The sequence below is a fragment of the Ochlerotatus camptorhynchus genome, unplaced genomic scaffold (genome assembly GCF_037179485.1).
Source record: "Ochlerotatus camptorhynchus isolate MF236.1 unplaced genomic scaffold, CSIRO-AGI_Acam_v1.1 ptg000809l, whole genome shotgun sequence".
Classification (NCBI taxonomy): domain Eukaryota; kingdom Metazoa; phylum Arthropoda; class Insecta; order Diptera; family Culicidae; genus Ochlerotatus; species Ochlerotatus camptorhynchus.
The window spans coordinates 63,173-88,083 of NW_027041273.1; the positions used below are offsets into that span (position 1 = coordinate 63,173).

The following is a 24,911-nucleotide window of genomic DNA, read 5'->3' on the forward strand; positions in this document are numbered from 1 at the left end:
ATTGTCTTGTCGAAACTCCTGATGAATGTTGGCGACAATAGTAGAATATCTTTGTAAAAATTGATATGAATTAATAATTTTCATTTTATTGTTTTATCTTAATTGTGTATCCTTTATAGATACGCGCATTTCGTCTACAGTGTGCATACTTCTTTTGTATCTTGTACCAATACTCGACTAATAAAAACATCGTATCTAAAATCGATTCTCAACCTCATTATAGTCCGTTGAACGAATAGCACGTAATAAGTAGCGATGTTGAGCGAGCTTGATCTCACGGTGAGGGTACGTTGAGAATCGATGATAGGGCTTTTGATCTAATTTCCGTCCTACTAAGCACAACCCGCGCTTTACCGCTTTTTTCTGAACGAGTTTAAACAAAAAATAGAATATTTCTGTCAAAGATGACTTCTAAATTTATTCACCTTAACTCTATCCAACTAACGCATAGGAACAAACCTAATATGCTTTGTGCACGGTGAAATCATTGATATTATTGATCTTTTCTGATCGATATCACGGAAATGGGCGATTACGACGAAGTAGCGCTCTACCTTATAGATAACCTAGTCACAATGTATTTTTGTGTGTGTTGATAGTGTTCAGTAAAAAAATATTACTATGCCTTTTCGATTTTCAGAAACTCATTATATTATAATCTTTATTAAAAAGCATTCCAATTTTCAGGAACAGATAGTCCATCATCTCCATTATCGTCGTCGAGCCCTAAGCCATTGTTGAGCCCACAGCAAGGGCCATATAGCTTACAGAGCGCATGTGGTAAGTAGTAGTTACACCTTGTGCACTCATGCATGTTGAACCGCATCTCGATCACATTTCAATATTGTAAAGATTCCAAAATCATGGAGGACAATGGTTCATTTTCGCTGTAGTATTAAGTAGCATCACTCCTTTGTTGTTATGTCAGAATGTGAACTGCAGGACACATGAACACCGACAAGTTGAACGCATATTGCACATCGTACAACAGTACGATGTACACATTTTTGAGTGCCTATATTTATCTATTCAACTATACGCGCTGCGCGTTTCACTTCGGGTGGACAGGCGCAGCGCGTATGCGTAGTGATGTTACTTAATACTACTGCGGGTGCAGTACAACCACATACCATACCAGCACACGACCACTGCTCTCAACCTGCTCTTTCGATCTGTTTGAGATCTCCAACAACTGTGCCACATTTCACAGTGGTCCAGAATGTAGATTTAGCTGGAATGATATGTTTTGAGCCTGAAATTGAAACTTTAGACTAAAAGTCTCTTCTACAAAGTTGTTCCTTATAGTTAGGCCCTCATTTTTATGACAATGAATTCTAGGGTGGTTCCTATTATCATTAAAATCAAAAATCCAACTTTTTTGTTTGAATAAATTAAGGTATACAATCTTCGGCAAAGTTATAGCTGAGCTGATTTAGAGCTATTTTCTTGAATTGAGTTAGGGTGGCACTTAAAAAACAGTTTTTTTGCTCTATTTTTCTTATTTCGAATTTCTCAGCAAAGGTGTCTCGAGATAACTTTTAGATCTTAAGAAGGCGCAAATTTTTGCTGCACAAAGCTTGTCAATATCTTTCGCCGATCAAGAGTTATTGACGTTTTTATACTAAGAATATACACTTTTCAAATGTTAATATCTCTGGTTGGGGCAAACAAAAAAAAAAATTTTTTTTGCAGCATTTGAAAGAGCGTATATTATTCTCAATAATATGAAAAAAAAAAAAAAACTGGAGGTGTGTTATTTTTTAAACTCGTATAAAATCAATTTGAATTTATTCATATTTTTTACTATATTTGAGTATATCTTTTTTATTAGAAGAGATACAGGCAACAAATTCAGCTATAAAACATTCGTCTTAAAGAGTTTTAAAAGTCTGTAGAAGATGGCTTTCATGATAAATTTCAAATAAAAAAGTTATTGGCAAAAGATGGATTTCACAGGACCACTCTAATGACAAATTTATATAAAATGTGCTAGTACATTTGTTTCAATATCTGGACATTTAGTGTCTCCGAAGAAGTTTTTGTTCTTAAAAATTCCCTTCTTTTGGTGTTTGCAGACGTCAGGGTGGTCCTCAAATTGGGAAATTTTTAAAACTAACTTTTTTGTTTTACAAAATATAAACATGTGTTGTTCAAAAAAGTTGTAGTTAAGTTACTTGCAAGCAACTTTGTCGAACAAAATTTTTTTTCTATCTCTTAACGTTCTCATTTTAGAGTAATTTTTCGGAGTTGACTTAGGGTGTTCCTGGAAAAAATAGTTTTTTAGCAATAACTTTTTTATTTGAAAATTCTCATGAAAGTTATCTTCTAGAGACTTTTAAAACTCTTTAAGACGAATGTTTTACAGCTGAATTTGTTGCCTGTATCTCTTCTAATAAAAAAGATATACTCAAATATAGTAAAAAATATGAATAAATTCAAATTGATTTTATACAAGTTTAAAAAATAATATACCTACAATTTTTTCATGTTATTGAGAATAACATACGCCCTTTTAAATGCTGCAAAAAAACATTTTTTTTTTGTTTGCCCCAACCAGAGATATTACCATTTGAAAAGTGCATATTTTTAGTATACCAACGTCAATAACCCTTGATCGGCGAAAGATATTGACAAGCTTTGTGCAGCAAAAATTTGCGCCTTCTCAAGATCTAAAAGTTATCTCAAGACACCGTTGCTGAGAAATTCGAAATAAGAAAAACAGAGCAAAAAAACTGTTTTTTTAAGAGTCACCCTAACTCAATTCAAGAAAATAGCTCTAAATCGGCCAATTTAAGAGATACAAAAAAGTCATTTTCAACAAAGTTGCTTAACATTAGCTCAGCTATAACTTTGCCGAAGTATGTATACCTTAATTTATTCAAACAAAAAATTAGATTTTTGATTTTAATGATAATAGGAACCACCCTAAAATTCATTGTTATAAAAATGAGGGCCTAACTATAAGGAACAACTTTGTAGAAGAGACTTTTAGTCTAAAGTTTCAATTTCAGGCTCAAAACATATCATTCCAGCTAAATCTGCATTCTGTACCACTGTGCATTTGTACGAATTTGGTTCCGATCTGGATGTGTGGGAGAACATTAATGTTTGTGTGGGACATTGAGGAACTGAAAGAAACTATTCATTTGCATGTTAAAAAATATCCACATGGATCAATATTGACCATATCTGAGACATATATAGACCCAACTATGCAGAACAATTTTGTCGGAGACGGCAAATCGATACGACTTCTGTTCAAACAGTTATTAACCTTTTACTTTAGGCCATTCCCATGTAGGTATTTACGGCAAAAATCTCAAATATAAAGTTAAAAAACCAAACCATTTAGCTATCCATTCCCAGAAAATATAGTACTACAAATCACGTTTCCCAATTCCCGGGAATTTTATTGGCTTTCCCGGGAAACGAATATATTTTTAGAAAAGGCATGCTAAATATAAATTTTTAATATTTTGTTTTAACTTTATTTTTCGTAAAAAAAAATTCAATAGATTTTATTCATATTTTCGGGTAAAGTCGGATGAAGCTTTCTAGGGATGTGGGAAAAGTTTCTTACACAGCTACATAAATGGTCAATGATTTCTAATTTAAAAAGATGTTTCTCTATGTTTCTCAAATAATACTTCTTAAGTCCATTCGGGTGTTGATATGAGCATCCCTCATATTTCAAACATTTTCTTCATTATTTTACAATTCTGCCCCAGGTTCTGATTCTTCTCAGAAAATTTGAGCTCATTGCATCCAACTCGTACTTTAACTTTAACTTTTTGTGTTCATTGTACTGTAACTGTATAATTAGTTTTACCAGTTTTCTATTAGCTTACACATTATAGCAAATGATTTTTTTTCCTTGATTTGTCATCTTGTTTTCCGTACTGAGTACCAATGCTAACGACGCCAGGAAGGCAGTTCTCACACACCTGGACCCTACCCTATCGATCCATCAACTCATGGACCGGGGACCAAAGGATTTACTTCCCGTGATCAGAGATTGTATGCCTCAGAAAATCCCGGTGGTACCGAATTTTTAATCTCCTTTAAAGAATTAAACAAAAAAGGTGGCCCTGACTAGGATTGAACCCAGGCCCTTAGGGGTAAGAGGCAATCACGGTTACCGCTACACCACCGGTGCCGCTATTTTAGCAAATGATCAATGATTCTAGTGGTATTTATTGTAATTATACTACTGGTATTTGTTGCAATTGTATGTTAATAATGATAATACGTATGCAGTGAGCGATGAAGGAAACATGAGGGGTGAATGGTGGCCTTACGTTAGTAGCCCTTCTCATAATACCCGGAGATGAACTAGCCATTGGCTAAAAATCTCCTTAATAATTGAATAAAAAAAAACTTCTCATAATGTAGCTTATAGCTGGAATAATTTCACATAAGTAGAAAACTTTTCATTATGGCGAAGAGCTAAGACGGTGACCCACCCCTACCAATCGACCCATCAACTCAATATTATTATTTTTTTTTGTATTAGTTTAAGAAAGGAAATTTTCAGCTAGTGATTGATCGATCTGTTAGAGGAGAAATGGCTCTAATGTTGGCCTATGGATCTAAGATTGCTAAAAATCTGCTATTTATCAATTTTATCTAGATGAACGCGTCATTGGGACGGTACTTATGGATATTTTTGTTTGCTATTGAAAATTTAGTCGAATGCTGAATTTATGTATGGGCCCAAATTAGGGGCACTTTGGTCGGCATTACATCCATTTCCTCTATAACATATATGTTATATCTTATGAATACTGATGTTTGTTTGTTTTTTCTTTTTCTTTTTCTTAGTTTCTAGATCACGCCAAACGTCAATCGATGTCACAGATTCTATGAACTCAGAAGAAGTTTATAAAAATCTCCGTAAAACTACAGCTGAAATTCAAAACTACAGCTTTGAAGCAAAACTTGACAGAGATGCCAACAGCAAAGATTCTGGAATAAGCCAAATGGGAGAAGTTCAAATGCAAAATTCAGACAACTATTTACTAGGTTCGAATGGTTTAAATGGTCATGTTGGGTAATAACTAATTTTAAAATAATGGTATTCATTATATTATCGTATCTGGATATATTATAGCTTTGAAAAAGACGACTCCTGTAATGGATCTAAGACGCAATCGGCTACCACTACTGAATCGAATACTCCAGAAAACACTGTGCGTTTGGATGGTATCGATATGAACCAGAAACCCCTAGTACACTCGCAGCGACATCATCAGTACACGTTTACGGATACAGGAGAACTTGTCGTAGACAGTAATTAATTTTTCACATTTGTAAGCGTAGCATCAAAATAATAACCTGTTTTAATGTACAGGTGGCGTAAAGGAAAACGATGTCATCAAAGCAGCAATAGTTTTATCTCACGACACCAATACAGAAACAATAGTTCAAGTTCTGGAAAATTTGCAAACATGCATTAAACACGGAAACTGCGAATTACCAATCAAAAACTTCAAGTAAAATTGTAATTATTTTTAAATTTCTCACATATTAAAAAATTTTGCTTTTAGGGCTATCATGAAAATGTTATTGAATCTAATGGAGTCACAAAACTTCACAGTACTGATTGTAGCACTACATACACTTGGACGAATCGTTCGTAGTTCTGAAATGAAATCATGTTGGAGCAATTTCTTGGAATTAATTTTATTGAAGATAATCGACTGCTACAAAATTAGCAAAGAGGTAAAATGATCAGGTTTCTGCTTTGAAATAATTGTAACAACTTTTTCTCGTTCACAGGTATCAAGAGAAATCGACATCATCGTAGTAAAAATTGCAAGTGTTCTACCATTAGATATTTCTGTAAACATCCTCAACCCAGTTATCGCAACCGGTGACTTTCCAGCAAACCTTTGCGCGCTAAAAATTTTGAAAGAATTAGCGCATAAGCAGGGCAAAGATTTGACAGATAATCATTTGGATAGTATAATGCCAAACATAGCTAGGGTATTAATTAAATTATTGATAATACAAATACGTTGCTTAAATTATCATATTTTATTACAGTTAGCTGACGATAGTCAATCTATGGTCAGAAAGGCGGCAGTATTTTGTATGGTAGAGTTGTACGTTGTGATGGGAGAAGAGAAGGTGAAACCAAAATTTGCGCTTCTTAATGCTAGTAAAATAAGGTACACCCTATCATTGAAGATATTTAGAGAATGTACTAATTTTCTACTTTTACAGGTTGCTGAACGTTTACATCGCAAAGTCGTTGAGCAGTAATAAAGGATTGAACTCATGATCAAAACAGGCCATGTGATTTCTGTTCAAAGGACGCAAAATCGCTAAAAAACTTTGTAAATTTGGTAAAAATATTTCGGTTATTAATGAATAATATTTATTTGACATCTATACCAGGTCGACTGTAATGTTGCTCTTTATGTGGAAAAACGAAGTTCTTACAACGTCTCTTGAATGGCTTAACATGCCTTTATTTAGTTGCAGTTATTCATGTTTAAAATCTATAGAATGAAACAATTTATGTTCAAGAATAAAAAATCTGGTTAACAGAAACATCCTACACCAACGTAAGGTTATTAAAGTTTTAAAAATTACCACAATTCCCATGAATACTAGGCATATCGCATGACCAACATAATGTAGGGTAATTTACGGCTTCATCAATTCTTTTACATATTATCGTCAGGTGGTAAACCATGTTTTTTAGGGCCTTTAGCCCTACGGATGCCCTGGACCCAGGGCTGGCAAATGTCATGTTCAATGAAAGATCTCACGCGATATTTAAAGAGATACTTCTGTCATTGGATGAGAAAACAATGATAGAGATTTTCTTAAAAATCTCATCGAATTTTTTGTCATGACAGAACGTGACAGTGTTCTGATCATCGTAATTACTAGTTCATTTAATGCTATTAAAGTTACTTGTACCGAGGAAATCTTAATAATATATTCACTCTACCGATTACATACGGTTGTTTGCTTAAATTCATCTAAATCAGTTAGAAATGTTGATGTCAAAACCGCATAAGAATTATTCTCATAAGTGCTTGATTATTGAAAAATGACAAGAAAGCTAATGATAGGTAGTTTCGTCTCGTGATATCGTCACATGACAACCGTGATATTTACCAGCTATGGCCCTGGCAAAAAACTGATTGTATGACATTTCTCGGAAAACCAATACCCGGAAACCCATTACCCGAAAAATCATCAATCTCGGAATGAACCAAAGATTTTGATCAAATCATAGTATGAAATGCGTAGGTTTGCCTTAAATGTCTTCATGACATTCTGCTGACGGTTGACAGTCGCTTCTTCCATTATTTGAATTTTTCTAGCCTTGGTCTTATTGTATTTTATCAATACGCCATATGATTTTTGTGTGTGAAACAACGCTTTTCGCTAGCTTTGATACAAACCATTGCGTGGTGGAAAATAATAAATAATATAAAATCAGTTATAGCTTTATTACGTTTTAATCTAGTTATATCTCTTTGGGATGTTCTGCAAAGATTTAGACATCAATATAACACACATTTTTTCTGAAGACTCCAAAGTAACACATTTCCATTTGTGAGAGATACAACGATATTTTAGCCCTTTTTCAAGACCACATGTAAAACAGAATGTAATGTTAGCCTTGTTAGAACTTATAAAAAAGTTTAATTTACTAGAAATTCATTTTTAACCTCGGCTTAATTTCGTCGCCAAAGTCCATATTCAAGAAGAACTTTGCATATTGCTATTTTTCCGCCCTTCAGAAATGTTTTGGTGGCAAATGCCACCTTCGCCATCGCCATCTGATGAACCTTCAACTTAAAGCAATGACAAATGTTTGCTTAAGGACTGTTCAGTATATAACACTTTCAGTCACAATTTTATTATTTGACTATTTAGCTTAATACTTTCTTCGGCAAGTTTTTCGTCTTTGTATTTTTACTAAATCTTAAATCACATGTGCTCTAAAATGCAATTTTTATACTCATGTCAATATAACTTGAACACCAGGATATTTTTTTCCAATTGTGTCAAGCCAAAAATGTTTTATTTCAGCTTTTCTAAAATTTTATACACACAAATTCAAATAAATATGAATTTCGTAGAACAAAGTGTTTGTACGATTTTGCTCGATTTTCAGTATCATTTTTCGTTCAACGTTTACAACTTCAGAAAATTAATAATAATGTCTCATAAATCTGATTCTTCCTAATACCGTAAGCTTAATCTATTAAGTTATAGTTTTCATTAAATTGAAAAACATATGAAACAGTTAACATAAATTTAGTTGTGATTATTAACTCTGTCAATACATTGTTTTATCACGTTGTGTTCTAATTAAGTGATCTGACCAGTGTAACTTTCAACTCGGGGAGCATGCATTAAGTACGTCACGCAAAATTTAGAGAAAATTAAATCCCTTCTCTCTTTCGCCAAGTTTTTCTTATAACCTAATGCATTGCTTAGAGTGTGACGTACTTTATCGATGTGGCGAAGGATACTATTTTGCTTATGCATCATAGATTCAACATATAGTCTAATATTTTTGTTTTGATTATTGTGATCACCGTAAAACAAATACCAGTAAAAGCCAATTAATCAGTTTATTGTTCCTCAGTACACATTGCCTTGAAAAATATTGAAATCAGATTGAAACTTTGATTTTTATATCGAAATTCCAAAATTAGTTCACTGATTTAAATGAGCCATTTGCCCCATTGCACCAGTTTTAGGGTAATCTAATCAGAAAGTGGGCACCAAAATCAATGTGAGGTAGATGCGCTATATATTGTATTCGGCGGCTTATAGATCAAAGCACAGTTCCTACCACACTTTGCTCCCTATAATTTTACATCAGATTAAAGGAGATGGGAACGAATGGGAGCCAAATCAAACCAACCAAAAAATGTTAAAATTTATGAATGAGAGAAGAGTGCGGCGAAACCCTATAGGGCAGATGGGGGCAATATGTAATTGTTTTACCGGTTATGTTTCGTTTTCTACTTAAGATAATTGAATTACACTTTTTAACATTTAATTATATCAGACTTTTGTAACACCAAGAATGGAATATCTGTATTTCCTTTTTGAATGTGTTAATGTCTTCGGCATCTTTTATTTCCAAAAAAGTTTAATGTCGTCAGCATAGATTAAAACTTTCAATTTCTTAATAATGAAAGAGATGTCATTGAGATGCTTTGAGGAACTCCCGAAGTGACCTCAACGGGATTTGATGTCTTTCCTTTGTATTTGGCTATTTGATGGCGATTAGTTAAATATGATTCAAGCCATTTGAGGAGTGCGGAATGAATTACCATTTTTGAAGTTTAAATGCTTCTCAGGTATGTCAATTCGATCAACCGCTTTGCTGCTTTGCAGATATACGAAACTTCTATGTGGTTTCCGTTATCCATTGCTTACAAGGAATAATTAATGAATTCGAGCAAATTCGTAGTTTTGGAACGGTTATTAAAAAAAAAGTATTTATTCTGTTTTTAATTTGAAGAAATAGTTTTTCATTTACAATCGCTTCGAAAAGTGCATCTAACCTTTAGATGCATCTAAATTTTTTAAACCCTTTTGAACGTTGATTTGACTTACGCTGATGTCACTTGAAGATTATGGATAAGATCCAAAATATTCACGGCCACGATCCTATTCTGAAATACTAAGGAGTTGAATTAAAAAAGATGAAAATAAATAACGGATCATCGTAAATTTTCGTCGAAAATTTCATCGAATCTCAATTTTCATCAACAACAATAGTACGTGACGAATGCATGGAAAGTCATATAAGGTGTGAACAACGTTTGGGTTGCAAGTGCGTGTGAGAAAATATTATCATGTTGCCAGTTATTTTATTTGTCTTTTATTTGTCTTCGCGTTTCTCTTTCTTATAGGGCTCTAGTCAAAATCAGAATCAAAAAATGTCTTTTTGGTACGTGTGACGATTATGGAAGGCGAAAAAGTGCAGTAATAGAAAAGTACCATAAAAAGCGCATGTCGTAACATGTTCCTGGTATCATCCAGATTATTTTTGGAATAATTTTAACATTCGTAGCATCACGTTCTCAGGGTTTAGCAGGAGTTAATGCATTTGGTATAGGAAGAACGTGACAAAAGGGGGGAACGGGTTAATTTTCTCAAAATAATTTATTTTAGAATTTTAGGTCATTTGTGACTTGTTCGGGATGAGAGTTGAACTCTTGACCTTTAGAGTGAGAAATTATCCGTGGACAACCTTTTTTAATACGACTTGTCGATTTCCACAAAGAGCGATAATTACAGGAAACATTGGATAAGATTGAAGACAACATATCAAGAAGATTGAATAATTTTCCCGTTTTCTCGTACGACTTCTATGATACAAGCACAATCACGTCATCTGCTGCGCAAAGGTAAATATGCTCCGAACAAAACTGATAGTAAAAATATTAACCTCAAAAGAGTAATTTACATGTTTGTTCATGCGTTCCTTCACCTTTGCTCAGACGCAGCGCTACTGTATCTGACTCTTAGATTTTAGCAAAGTTTCCAGTCTTCTTGATATGATGTCTGCGATAAAATGCAGAATTACTATATTATTATCAGTCATTTTATTTTACTGTAACCACAGTGTTGTTTATTTTGTCAGCTACCTTTTAAAATGAACAAGTAGAATATTTTAATCGAAAAATTGTTAACTTTAAAACGATGTACACTAAACCACCCACGATAATATACGTTACGCTGGGAGCCGGATGAATATTCTAATTCTATATTTATTGTATTCACTGTAATATCTCGGAACCCTCATTGCTACTAATTTTTACAGTGTTAATTAGGAAAAGCTTTGGTGTTTACTAAGATGTCCGGCGGCTAACCAGCATTTCTAGTCGCCTATAGTTAAGAAGATACAAAGATAACTGAATAAAATTGCAAACTAATCTCTTAGCGAGTATGTGTTTTCTTTAGAACCGTTACAGATATGAAGTAATACTATGTTCAGACTGGCGAGTTATAACATGATTAGATTAGATTAGATTTCTTTATTAAAGAAAGTGTTTTTCTGTAATAACAATTATTATAACATGTTCTAACTCGCAGTCTGAACATAGCATCAGAGTCAACGGATCGTGCATAGGAGGAGAGGGGGGGGGGGGGGGATTCGATCTACATTGGCCTCATAGCCTAGTCAGTAAAGGCACGGTTTTACCAAGCCGGAGGCGGCGAGTTCGATTCCCGGTCCGGTAGAGGGAATCTTTCGGGTTGGTAATTTTCTCGACTTCCCTGGGCATAAATAGAGTATCATTGTGCTTGCCACACAATATACAAATTCATGCATTGGTATTGGCATCGAAAGCTCTCAATTAATAACTGTGGAAGTGCATTTAGAACACTAAGTTGAGAGCACGCAATAAGCTAATATGCGCTAAGCAATAAGCTTGAAATGTGAACAAGAAGAAGAAGAAGTGTTAATAAATTCACATAAAAAACATTTTCTGGTCATGCTGCCATGGCGGACGCATATGAAAAAAATGAAGTAGGGGGAAAACATTCCTATTGTTGCGGTTAGAAGTGTTAATACACATCAATAAAGATGTCCGGCATTGACGGCAATCGAATGTGCAGGAAGGCAGCTTCCACACCTGCGTAGGATACCCTAATAAACAAATACCATTACCGGATGGGTAAACTATCCCACAAATGGTTTGGATGATACCCCGAACAAGTCGTTAAGCTCTCTTTTATGGTTATTTTTATTGGTTATTTTTATTAGGGTATCGCATCCATTCACAACACACATGGGTCGGGACCAACGACTTTACTTCCCTTCCGATGGAAGACGTGACCAGAGATTTTTATGCCTCAGAAAAATCCCACCGACCTCGGCTGGGATTGAACCCAGACCCATCGCCAAGATGTCGGTGGAAAAGCAACTTGACGTGCGTTACACCTGTCATTTGACGAACGAACCCCTTCGTCAACGCTCAAAGCAATTCCAATGGCAATATTCTGTTTGATGATTGTTCTGCAGGTTATTACACTATTCAATATCCAAACAGCCCAACATGCTTTTCTTCTGCAAGAAATCCCTCAACTATTGATTTGGTCTTAACTGATTCATGTCAACTTTGTAGCCAATTGGTTACCATGCCCATGCTGACTTCGGTTCTGATCACCTTCCAGTAACTTTTGAAATATCCCAAGAAATAGTTTCTAATCCCAACATGAGAAATGATGAAGCATCATTCGATTTTTTTACAGTTGCCACTCTTGCATTTATCGCAAGGATCCGACTCTAATTGAAAGGTCCCACTATTTATACCCTTCGGAGTGTTGAAACACCCTCCAAAGGCGCGCCCCTTTGTTAGTGAAAATTGGATTCCTTAGCAACAAAATTAAGGTATGACACCGATAATGACCATGCATCAGAACCCTAGTCTTAACCACTTCAAACTAGGGAACAACGTATAGAAGATTAGGAATCACATAGATGAAGACAACTAACTCATTTTTTTTCCCTTGTTTCAAGATCATCCTCGGTAGACAAAGCCGAGTCTTGTCACTATCAACAAGGCATAAAAAGTAACATGTTCCCCTAGTTTTAAGTAGTCAGGACTAGGAATCGGTGGTAGATCTTACATACCGTAACGTACCACGAAAAGTGATCGTTACGGGGCATTCTTGGGCCTATCACCTCCCTGATTTGCCTCAGGGTTGCCACAAATCTTTGTTCGCTGATGAGGCATTTCCGCTAAAGGAAAAAGTCTTCGTGTTATTTGGAGCAGGCTGCAGAAAAGTTTAGATATTTTATATAGAACTTAAATTATAGAACTTATAATATTTCCACATACGCCTAGAGCTTCCTTTTTGAAACCTAGTAGTAGTGAAATATCTTGGATTAATACTTGACCAAAAATTAACTTTTAAAGTTCACATTGAGGGCATTCAAGCCAAATGTAACAAATATATGTGTGCTTGATGTGGAGGTAGATGTAAACCCAGATATGGGTGATGACGACGAAGAAGCTTCAGGTGATTCCCACACTTGCGCAGATGCCTCGGGTGTCGGTACCCCAAGCAGTGTGGATTGCTCAGTTGGAACTCCACGCGTGGTTGACGTCTGGTCGGTGACTGTAGATGACGATGGTAGTGGTGGTGTAGTGATAGTGGTTGCTGTAGTGGTGGTGTAGTGATAGTGGTTGCTGTAGACCGTGGATTAGGTAAGTTCCAGCTTGATGTGGAGGTAGATGTAAACCCAGATATGGGTGATGACGACGAAGCTTCAGGTGATTCCCACACTTGCGCAGATGCCTCGGGTGTCTTGTGACTTGTCACCAGATGCTCGACAGCGCAATTGATTGAGATGCGATCGAAGCATACGCTTATCTTCCACCCATACGTTGTACATAACACGCCCAATAGGTTCCAGAACTACACCGGGTGCCCATCTCCACTGGTTGTTTGAGTAAACCTTCGCGTATACTGCATCGCCATTCTGAAAGGATCGCCGTTTACTCATTTGTTCATCACTATGTTCCACTACTGGAACGGTTGGTGGACGCAGCAAGTCCAGGCTAGTACGAATCATTATTTCGGAGGAAGGGTTTGGTGTTGATCTAAAAGTCATCAGGAACACGTCCAAAGCTTCCTGAATGGCTCCTTTCCCCTCTCTGATTTTTTTCACTGACCTCTTGGGTGGTACGGTGCTGTTGTGATGTGATTGACACCATTCTCTAAGCAGAACCTATCAAATTCGGCACTAACGAACTGTGGTCCGTTAGCATGCCGAGACGAGAGAATAGACTTCGGAGGATGCTGATAGTAGCAGAGGAAGTGATGGATTTTGTCCTGACGATTTCGATCCACTTGGAATACGAGTCGATGCTCAGCAGGAAATACTCGCCTTTGATCGGTCCAGCATAGTCTACGTGCACTCGCTGCCATGGATGCGTTGATTTTGGCCACGACAATGGCACGGACTTGGGTGGGCTTTTGGCTACAGCTACGCAATGGCGACATGCGCTGACGTGTGCAACAATGTCTTCGTCCAGGGAGGGCCAGTAAACATAACTGCGCGATATTGCCTTCATGCGCTGCATTCCTGGATGACCTCGGTGAAGATGATGCAAGCAGCGAACATGATGCAGCCTTGAACTGTCGAAAGCGACTCTCGCCTATCGTGGAACCGCTTTTGAAGCTGAGTGGAAGTACATCCACTGAATTTGCAGCAATTGCCTTGACATCCTTCTCCAAAATAACGCTAGCTACTACAAAATCCTCCTCTGGCTTGACATGGTGTTCAATTAGCCGAGACAGAACATCTGCGTTGCCGAATTTCTCCGTGTTGACATAGACGAACTGTAGCGCCCAACGTTGTAAGCGGTTTGCAGTATAGACCGGGATACCTTTCTTTGATCCGAAGTGATCCGTCTGCAGCATGAAGCTTCGCCCGAAAACCATTTTATGGAATTTGGTTACGGCGAAAATGATCGCAAGACCTTCGCGATCTGGCTGGCTGTAGAACGAACGTACTCCAGACACGTCACGTACTCCAGACACGTGAGGTACCCCAGGTATTTGATCTGGCGCTGGCCAAACGAACACTTCTCTTCTTTGATGGTAAACCCGTAATCCTGGATTCACGGAGGACGGCTTGAAGTTTGCGTTGATGATCTTCTTCGTCCATCCCACCCACTAGAACATCGTCGAGGTACCCTGATGAACGTTTGAGTCCAGCCAGCATGGTGTCCACCAGCTGCTGAAATGCCCCGGGCGCTGCCTTAACACCGGGTGGAAGTCGATTATAACGATAGAGTCCCCGATGCGTGTTGATGGTTAGCATCTCTCGAGACTCTTCTTGTACCTCGACCTGCAAAAATGCGTCAGAAAGATCTATTTGGCTAAATACCTTACAGTTGGCCAGCTTTGCGAAGATATCTTGCGGCAGCGGAAGTGGGTACTGGTGCGGCTGAAGTGCATCATTCAACCCTGTTGAGTAGTCGCCGCATATCCTTATTGCTCCGCTTGCCTTCCTGACGACAACGATCGGTGCTGCCCAATCCGAATGCTTGACTGGTGTGATGATTCCAGCGGTCTCCAAACGGTCCAACTCATCATCGACGGTCTTGTACATCGCATACGCCACTGGCCGCTTCGGACGGAACACGGGTTGTGCCCTTTCCTTCAGCGTGAAATTCGCCTTTGCTTTCGTACACAAACCAAGCAAGTTGAGTTGCTGCTTCACGACGTAGAAACGACCTTGCTGCTTCGTCCCGTTGCACAGAGGAGTAACTGGAACAAAAACCTGGCCAAAATTATATTCACTGGTTTTGAGCAATTTTCTGCTAATATATATTAAAATATTAAATAATAAAAGGTTTTTAGACTTCTGTTAACTTTAAGTTTTAAAATACATCTACTTAGCAGTGCATATCTGGCCTTTCATCATCCATACGAATAACAAAAGTAATGGGTTTTGAAAGTAGGATTTTTTTATTCTTCTGTTTAATATAAGGATTAACAGCGCCGGTGGTGTAGTGGTAAGCGTGATTACCTCTCACCCCAGAAGGCCTGGGTTCAATCCCAGTCGGCGCCGCCGGGATGTTCTGAGGCATAACATCTCTGATCACGCCTTCCTTCGGATGGGAAGTAAAGCCGTTGGTCCCCGGTTCATGAGTTGATGGGTCGATAGGTAGGGTCCAGGTGTGGGAGCTGCCTTCCTGGCACGTCGGTAGCATTGGTGCTCAGCACGGAAAACAAGATCGACGGAAAAAAACAAACCAAAGGAAAAAAAAAAAAATAATATAAGGATTATTTAACAAAAAAGAGTAAGGAAATAATCCAAGAATCCTGCCCTGAAATAAAAAAAAATAATAAAAAACACGGGATTTACGCTCCGTCTTTGTATGTTTACATTCAAGAATGCGCTGAATAGGTATATAGCGGCATTCAGCTCCAACCTGGTCGATAAAAGGTGTGGAAATGAAGGGCTGAATGTATTGATGATGCAGTTCGTTTTTCACTCGACTAAAAATTATGCATTTTCGAGGGAAACTTTACAAATTTTTACCCATTTTTGATTAATTATGACTCAAAATAGAATAACTTTTACTCATTTTTGTAGTAATAATTACTCATTTATGAGTAAAGTTTTACTCATTTATTGTGTAGTCCCACTTTTCCTCGAAAATGCGTACTATGTATTCAATATTGAGTAGTTTGCGGTTACCGTGCACAGATTCTGCGTTATTTTCATTCGTTATCGCCAGCTATGACGCTCTGCTAGTTTAGCTTGAACGAACCTATGTGTATGTAAAATCGAATGGGTAAATGTGTGTGTGTGTGTATGAGAGAGTATTACAACCAAATGGCACTCGCTAATTTTCAAAATTTACAGTATCTACCTGAAAAGTGAAATACTTTATGGGGTAAACGGTCTGTGATAAACATTGAATTACAAGGCAAAGAAACCTTACTCTTGCTACACACACAAATTATAAAAATAAACTAATGACAAATGGTTTTTCTAGCGTTACACTCCTTTATGCAAGTACATCAATTGAGGTACTAGATTTAAAAACTTAGCAACATTAGTAAAATGATGCTGGCCATGGGTATCAAACCGGGAGTAGTTTACTGAAGTGTAATTTTAATCTAGTACCACAATTTATGTAACAGATTAAAGAAGGACAGAAGTAGTACTCGGTAAGTTTATCATAGGTATCTGCAGAAAACCGTTGTGTTACGGAAGTTTTCTGGAAGTATGACCTTATAAAGGGATAAAATATTGCCATGAAATGATGCAAAACATGCCATTTTCAAATGGCTCGCAATCGCCAACCCGGACGTCTTCTTTTATCTCATAACTTGTAAGAAAAGAGCCCAAATTACCCATTGTATTATAACACTTGCCTCTTGATCAAATTGTTTATATCTGGTAGGCATAATTTTTACATGGTTACTTTTTGGAAAACAAGAAGCTTCGAATTTCTTCAGTTTTTGAACACGTCTCTAAATTTGTAAACAAAATGTAACGTTTTTATTCCGTTGCCACTTTATGCTGCATATATTGAAATATATAAACAAAATATAGAAGCATGAAAAATCAAGAAAATCTTGTTTTCTTATTTTGGCCAGGTTTTTGTTCCAGTTACTCCTCTGTGCGTCGCGTGAAAGTGGAACTTAATGAAGGCCTAAGTACTTTTTCGTAGTTTTTAGTTTTCGGATTTGAAAGATCGTCGGTTACAGTGGCCTGCTTACTGAGCAGAAAAACGCGGTCCCAGGTCCTTACATATCAAAGAGATTTATGGTAAAATCGCTTGTGTATCGTGTATTTTGCGAAACTCGTTGTTGTCGTTGGTTCCGGGTTTGAATGGATACACAAATTTGAGCAACGGTATTATGTGATATGAGGGGCTCGGTGGCCTTAGAGCAACCGCTTTTGCTTACTGAGCAGAACATCATGAGTCTAATCTCAGGCCCATCCACATTCAAGATTCGTCAATCGTTTTATTTGTTAATATGACTACATGGTAATAACCGCAACTCGGTGATTAAAAAGGTGCTCGTCTGCCTAGTGGCAAACGTTTTTGCTTACTGAGCAGAAGACCGTGGGTTTAGTCCCAAGCTCCTTCGCGTTATATGATCGTTAGGACATCAATTCAGCTTATCGTTTACCAAAACGAATCCTGCTGCAAACCCAACCCTCTTATCCAACATCCCAGTGATTCCTCGTGGAAGTGCAGAGGTGTTCTCGGCTTCCATCAAAGCGAGTGTCATGTCAACACAATCCTTCCCATTCCTTTCTTGACCTGTGTTCGGGCGCGGCCGGCGCTGGTATTGCCTAATTTAAGATCACCAGTTTTTACACATTGAGGATGATTGCTAGTCCCAAGCATCGTCTATTGGTTCTCTGTGTAATTACAGCTGATCTGGCAATAACAGAGTAGCAACCGTGGGCGGTCAATCAAGCTCAAGCTCAAGCTCAAGCTAGAATTTCGATTATCGTTGAATAGAGGAGTCCGTTTGAGCAATTTAAATGCAGATTGGGTCAAATAATGTTTTGATGTTGCATTTGATTGCGGTTTCCGTTGACGATCAAATTTAGGACGGAGAATGTTCCGTTGTTTTGATCATGATTTGTTGTTCAGTTATTTATTTAGGTTTATTATTGAACAGAATTCGATACGTTGATGAACAAGTGATTGTAGTTTATGTTGCTTTAAATTTGGCTGTTTATGTGCGACTTACCTGAATGAAAGAACTGTTGACAACGTTTGCGTTTATAGTGTTTTTTTTAAGTTATGAAAATTTGATCAATTTCTTTGATCAAATTTTCATAAAGCTGGGTGGTGTGATGTAACGTTTTACGTTTATTTGTAAATAGTTTTTCGTTGAAATCTAATTTAATTAACAATTAAATCCTTTTTATGTCAAGTTTGCTAAGAAATGAAATATTTCAACCGTGTAAATAAAATCAGACCATTACCGTGTCGATTTAACAACTTTGCCATATTTACTGTGTCTAGGCTACAACTTCGCCATAAAAGCTCAACTTATAGTGAGCTGTATTATATTGTACATGCTTTCTGGAGGCGCCATGAAGTCCGTCGCCATTCGAAAGGTTTGGCGCAACTCTCGAATAAAGAGAGAGTTTTTTAAAAGATGACCTATCTGAATAGGAAAAGGTCGTTAGGAATTTTCCTGCTCGCAAAATTATTCTGACTCATCCATTTCGCTTTCGAATCGGCTGGATAACAGAAGTGCGCGAATTACTTTACGTTCTCGAGTTATATTAAATCAAATTGATTTTGTGCGATAAGTTTCTCTAAAGGTACTAAATAGTAGTGAGTGAGTTTTTATCAACCAGTGGTTTTTTAAACGTTTTCTTTCTTTTTGTACAGTGGACATAAGTCCGTATTAAGTTCCGCGTAGTCTGTTCAGTGCGTTTATTTGTGATATTGTACAAAAAAGGTAATTTTATTGAATTTTGTTAAAATTTAGAATTGTATGAGTAATGTGAGTTCGCGTTGGATTTCCAGCGCGTTGCGCTTTTTTTGTACGGGCTGGATATACGTTCCGTTCGGCTATCGTCAACGCCGGATCGGGTTCCATCTGTGGCATCGCCATCATCGTTCGTGGGAGACGGACATTTCCCGTGACTCGTGCGCCCTGCTAAGGCCCGCCTTTTCGAAGGTAGCTAAACGGAGGTGGGTGAAGTTCGCTAATCTTCGAAGCGAAATATCTTCCGACGGTCGCCAATCATCCGTCGACAAGGTCCCTTCCACTGCAACCCCGTGGACCATTATTTCCGAGAGCTCGGACCGTGTGAGTGCGTCGCCAAAAGCGTGCCGCGGTCTGGATTCAATCCAACGGGAGAGGGGGTTCATTTCATCACGGATGGTCATAGCGGAAACAAAGTACGCGAAGCCGTCCGAAGGTAAGTTGGCCTCTTCTCTTTGCGGAGCGAATCTCCCGGGACAGCACGACTTCTCGTCGTAGCTCAGCTCTCGATTGCCAAATCGGAAGTCTTCCGTCCAGCCGCCACTCCCTCCGCAACTCTAATTCGGCCATACCGCATACGAGTCACCTTCCGTTGCTGCGCGCCATACTGCAGCACGTGAGTGGCACCATCACGTTTACGCCGCCATCGCTACACCGCCATCATCGAGTCATCGAGCCCTCATCGGTCAGCAGTCATCGATTCATTGTTTCGTCAAGTAAAACCTGCGCAGGTATGTGAGAGCATGTTTAATTCATGGCCATGATTTGCTCTTTCCCGTAAACCCCTCTCAGAAATCCAATGCGAATGAATGCTAGAATATAGTTTAAAGAAAAAGTTGAAGATTAGTTTTTCGAACGTTTTGAATGCTACTCCCTGAATAAAACCACTTACTACGTTACGTTCTGTTTTCTTTCGTTTCCGCTCAGTTGAGTCAGCATTCCTTCGTTCTCTTTCCGTTTCGTTTCGGGGGTGAGTCAGAGTAATACCTTGGTTTATTTATTTGGTCCAAGCGCTCCATTCCTGTATTACTGAAGGACTTGGCATTTCCAGAAAGTTAATAGTTTTTTTCATTGCCGTTAGTAACCAACGACCGTTCAAGAGGTCCTCTGAGAGAAAAGTCTCATTTGTCGGGCAAAGCTTTAACACGACCAGTGGTCTTTCTTAATAGAGAGTGGCGCTTAAGCCACTGAGTTAAATCAAAACCTCAGCGAAATTTCACGAACGGTTACACCCTTTGTGAAACATGGCTCTCTTCAGACAACGATCTTGCTTTCCACGATTTCAACATTATTCGCCTTGATCGGGCAGATTCGTATGGAGGGGTGCTTCTGGGGATCAACAAGCTCCATTCCTTCTACAGAATCGATCTGCCTTCGGTGACAGGCATTGAAGTTGTTGCATGTCAGGTTAATATTCGAGGTAAATGCCTCAGTATTGCCTCAGTATATCTTCCACCGCGAACTGCGATTTCTCGTCAAAGTTTCTCGGATATCTGCACGGCTATGCCAGAGCCACGGTTGATCTTGGGAGATTTTAACTCTCACGGTACAGGCTGGGGGGAACTGTACGACGACAACCGCTCAACCTTGATATACGACATGTGCGACTTCTTCAAAATGACAATTCTAAACACCGGGGAAGCAACACGAGTAGCCAAACCTCCAGCAAAAATAAGCAGATTAGACCTCTCACTTTGCTCGAGTTCACTATCGTTGGATTGCTCGTGGAAAGTAATTCAAGATCCCTACGGTAGTGACCATTTGCCAATCAAAATTTCTATTACCAATGGTTCATCTTCTACTCGCTCGGTCGACATCGCGTACGATCTTACGAAAAACATTGACTGGCGAAAATTCGCGACCGCGGTTCTTGATGCCAGTCAATCGGTTGACGTACTTCCTCCGCTGGACGAGTACTCCTTTCTCGCGCGTGTCATCATAGATTCTGCGCTGCAAGCACAGACGAAACGTGTTCCGGGTGTTTCCGTCCGCAAGCGACCTCCCACCCCGTGGTGGGATAAGGATTGCACCGACGCGAACAGCGAGAAGTCCGCCGCGTTTAAACGCTTCCGCAAACACGGCAAGGTCGGGGATTTCGAGCGGTACACCGACCTCGAGAAAACTTTTAAGGACTTAATTAAAGCAAAAAAAACGCGGTTACTGGCGTCGGTTCGTCGATGGTTTGTCGCGAGAGACTTCCATGAGAACACTCTGGAATGTCGGCAGGAGAATGCGAAACGCGTCTACACCGATTAACGAAGACAAGGAGTACTCGGACAGATGGATTTTCAGCTTCGCGCGGAAAGTTTGCCCGGATTCGGTGTCGGTTCAAACCAACGTTCGTGATCGTCCGTCGGGTAATAACGAAATAGATTCCCCGTTTTCGATGGTGGAATTCTCACTTGCTCTCCTTTCATGTAACAATTCAGCTCCAGGAATGGATAGAATCAAGTTCAACTTGCTTAAAAATCTCCCAGATGTCGCGAAGAGACGCTTGTTGAACTTATTCAATCAATTTCTGGAGCACAACATTGTTCCGGATGACTGGAGACAAGTAAGAGTTATTGCCATTCGAAAACCCGGTAAACCCGCGTCGGATTATAACTCGTCCTGTATACGGAAATTGTTGGAGAAAATGATTCTTTTTCGTCTAGACAAATGGGTCGCGTCGAATGGTTTACTTTCAGATACGCAATTTGGATTTCGGAGAGGCAAAGGAACGAGCGACTGTCTTGCGTTGCTTTCAACTGAAATTCAACTGGCCTATGCGCAAAAACAGCAAATGGGTTCAGTTTTCTTGGACATTAAGGGGGCTTTTGATTCTGTTTGTATCGATGTCCTTTCGGATAAACTCCACGATAGTGGGCTTTCACCAATTATGAACAACTATTTGAGCAACTTGTTGTCTGAGAAATATATGAGCTTCTCTCATGGAAACTCGACAACTTCACGAATTAGTTACATGGGTCTCCCCCAGGGCTCATGTTTAAGCCCCCTTCTTTATAATTTTTATGTAAAATACATTGATGGTTGTCTTGATGAAAATTGTTCGCTAAGGCAGCTTGCAGATGACGGGGTTGTGTCCGTTATAGGGCCAAGTGCACCGGACCTGCAAGGACCATTGCAAGATACCTTAGACAATTTGTCTACTTGGGCTATGAAGCTGGGTATCGAATTCTCTCCGGAGAAAACTGAGTTGGTTGTTTTTTCTAGGAAGCATCATCCTGCACAGTTACAGCTTCAACTAAAGGGTAGAACAATCACTCAAAGTATATCTTTCAAGTATTTAGGTGTCTGGTTCGATTTCAAAAGCACGTGGGGAAAACATATTGCGTATGTGAAACAAAAATGCCAACTTAGAATCAATTTTCTTCGTACAATTACTGGAACTTGGTGGGGAGCACACCCGGAAGATCTGATCAGGTTGTATCGAACAACCATCTTGTCGGTTCTAGAGTACGGTAGCTTCTGTTTTCAATCCGCGGCGAAAACACATATCCTGAAGCTGCAACGGGTTCAATACCGTTGCCTCCGAATCGCGCTTGGCTGTATGCACTCGACGCATACGATGAGCCTCGAAGTACTTGCGGGTGTTCTCCCACTGACAGATCGTTTCGCGGAACTGTCCTTCCGGTTTCTTATCCGTTGTGAAGTAATGAACCCATTGGTAATAGAAAATTTTGAGAAGCTGCTCGACAGAAATCCTCAAACAAGATTCATGAGTCTCTATTACGAGTACATGACGCTGGAGATTGGCCCTTCTTCATTCAATTCCTCTCGTGTTTGCCTCCAAGACTTTTATAGTTCCTCTGTAAATTTAGATCTGACCATGTTGCAAGAAATCCGTGGAATACCAGATCACCATCGGTCGATGGTTGTTCCCTTAATTTTTGCAAACAAGTACCACCATGTTAGTAACAATAAGAGTTTTTTCACAGATGGGTCAACTATAAACGCTCCCACTGGATTTGGAGTATTCAACGAATTTCATAGCGCCGCATATCAACTGCAAAAACCCTGTTCCGTATACGTTGCGGAACTAGCAGCCATATTCTACGCAGTAGAGCAAATTGCCTCACTACCATCTGATCACTATTTTATTTTTACTGATAGCCTTAGCTCGTTGGAGGCTATTCGATCAATGAGGCCGATGAAGCACTCCTCGTATTTCCTGACCGAAATCCGAGCTAAATTGAGTACTTTATCTAACTGCTCCTATACTATCACCTTAGTTTGGGTCCCATCTCATTGCTCAATTCCGGGCAATGAAAAAGCGGACTAGCTAGCTAAGGTGGGCGCTATGGAAGGCGATATTTTTGACCGACAAATCGCCTTTGCGGAATTTTTCTCAATTACCCGTCAGCACGTCCTCACCTTTACCCTTTATACATTTTGCAAGTCCATTGCCTCCCTATTGTAGTTTAATTTTGCCTCGTGGCGCGTGACTCTGTCTCTCACCCCTGGTAGGGGAGTATGGGTCATAGTGAGACAACTTTTTGCAAGTAGATATAAGTTTTTTTTTTTTTTTTGTTTCGATTTTTTTTTTCTTTTTGATTTGTTCGTACGTCGGGCAAAAAATTTAATTACTAGTAATTAAAATTAATTAATTAGTGAAGATTTTATTTTTTTTTCCTTCTTAAGTGGTTGCGCACCGCTTTTGCGCAACACTTATGGCATCTTCCGATGCCTACGTTACGCGAACCAGATACTATGAACCGTCTTCGAAAGGACCATGGGTTGTCTTTTTTCGGCCCAAAAATAAACCTTTGAAAACTCTCGACATAACGAGAGATTTGCTGCGTAAGTATCCGGGAATCTTGGTACACAAAGAAAGATTCAACAAACTGCGTGTAGAAGCACCGACTTATGATGTGGCAAATAAAATTGCTGATCACGAGTTGTTTAGTGTTGAGTACAACATCTACATCCCTTCTCGAGATGTGGAGATAGAAGGCGTGGTCTCCGACGCGAGTCTGACTGTCGAGGACTTGAAACATGCCTCGGGAACTTTTAAAAACTCGACATTCGCTACCGCGCTAGTGAAGATACTGGATGTAAGGCAACTGCATTCAGCATCTTTGCTAGACGGTAAAAAAGTTTATAAACATTCAGACTCGTTCCGGGTGACTTTCGCAGGTTCAGTTCTCCCAAACTTTGTTAAAATTGATAGTGCTTTTTTTCCGGTGCGACTGTTTGTACAGAGGGTATATAATTGTACCAACTGCAAAAGGCTGGGACACTCGGCCAGCCATTGCGGCAACAAAACTCGTCAAATGTGGTGAAAACCACAAAGAGGATTCTTGCCACAAAGAATCAGTAAAATGCGCTTACTGTGGCGAGAATCCTCACCCCTTGCAGGAGTGCCCGATGTACAAGCAGCACTCCGATAAAGTGCAGCGTTCAATCTCTGGACGCTCCAAGCAGACTTATGCTCAAATGTTGAAGGCTGCATCAGCCGTCCAAGATGCAAACCAATTTTCGGTTTTGTCAGTTGAAGAATCGGACTCTGACTCATCCGATGAAGGTGATTCTACGGTGGTACACGCACCTTCAAAAATAGACGGTTCCTCAAAAAGAAAATGCCCCTCCCCGAAAGTGCGCCGTAAGAAAACTAAAGTCACCTCCAGACGATTGCCAAATTCCCAGGGTAATGGGGATGAAAAAACAAAACCGAAGGCTCCTGTTGATCCAATCCCTGGATGCAGCAAGAATTTTCCGCCATTGCCCAACAAAGATAAAAAAGCTGCTCCTCAAACTTCTCAAAAGAAATCCAAGTCCGAACGAGGTTTGCTAGCTTTTTCGGACATTGTGGAATTCATATTAAACATGTTCAACATACAAGACCCTCTAAGAAGCTTAGTTTCTGCCTTGCTTCCAACGTTAGAATCATATCTTAAGCAATTGACTGTTTCATGGCCCCTCCT

The 24,911-nt window shown here is 39.0% G+C and overlaps 2 protein-coding genes across 7 annotated transcripts in view; one reads left to right on the forward strand and one right to left on the reverse strand.

The window, feature by feature from the left end:
- Positions 1-10,932, forward strand: part of chb (chromosome bows) — a 69,471-nt gene extending 58,539 nt beyond the window's left edge. For all 6 annotated transcript variants that reach the window (XM_065238510.1, XM_065238511.1, XM_065238513.1 and 3 more), the window contains 8 exons: positions 688-780; positions 4,822-5,050; positions 5,111-5,289; positions 5,351-5,492; positions 5,547-5,721; positions 5,779-5,985; positions 6,046-6,170; positions 6,226-10,932. In XM_065238510.1, coding sequence (XP_065094582.1) covers positions 688-780; positions 4,822-5,050; positions 5,111-5,289; positions 5,351-5,492; positions 5,547-5,721; positions 5,779-5,985; positions 6,046-6,170; positions 6,226-6,283 — 1,208 coding nt within the window. In that variant the 3' untranslated portion in view covers positions 6,284-10,932. The remainder of the gene's footprint in view (positions 1-687; positions 781-4,821; positions 5,051-5,110; positions 5,290-5,350; positions 5,493-5,546; positions 5,722-5,778; positions 5,986-6,045; positions 6,171-6,225) is intronic.
- Positions 10,933-14,527: 3,595 nt separating this feature from the next.
- On the reverse strand, positions 14,528-15,118 carry LOC135715100 (uncharacterized protein K02A2.6-like). Its single transcript, XM_065238517.1, has one exon. It carries the CDS (start codon positions 15,116-15,118, stop codon positions 14,528-14,530), a length of 591 nt encoding a protein of 196 aa, XP_065094589.1.
- Positions 15,119-24,911: the final 9,793 nt, after the last annotated feature.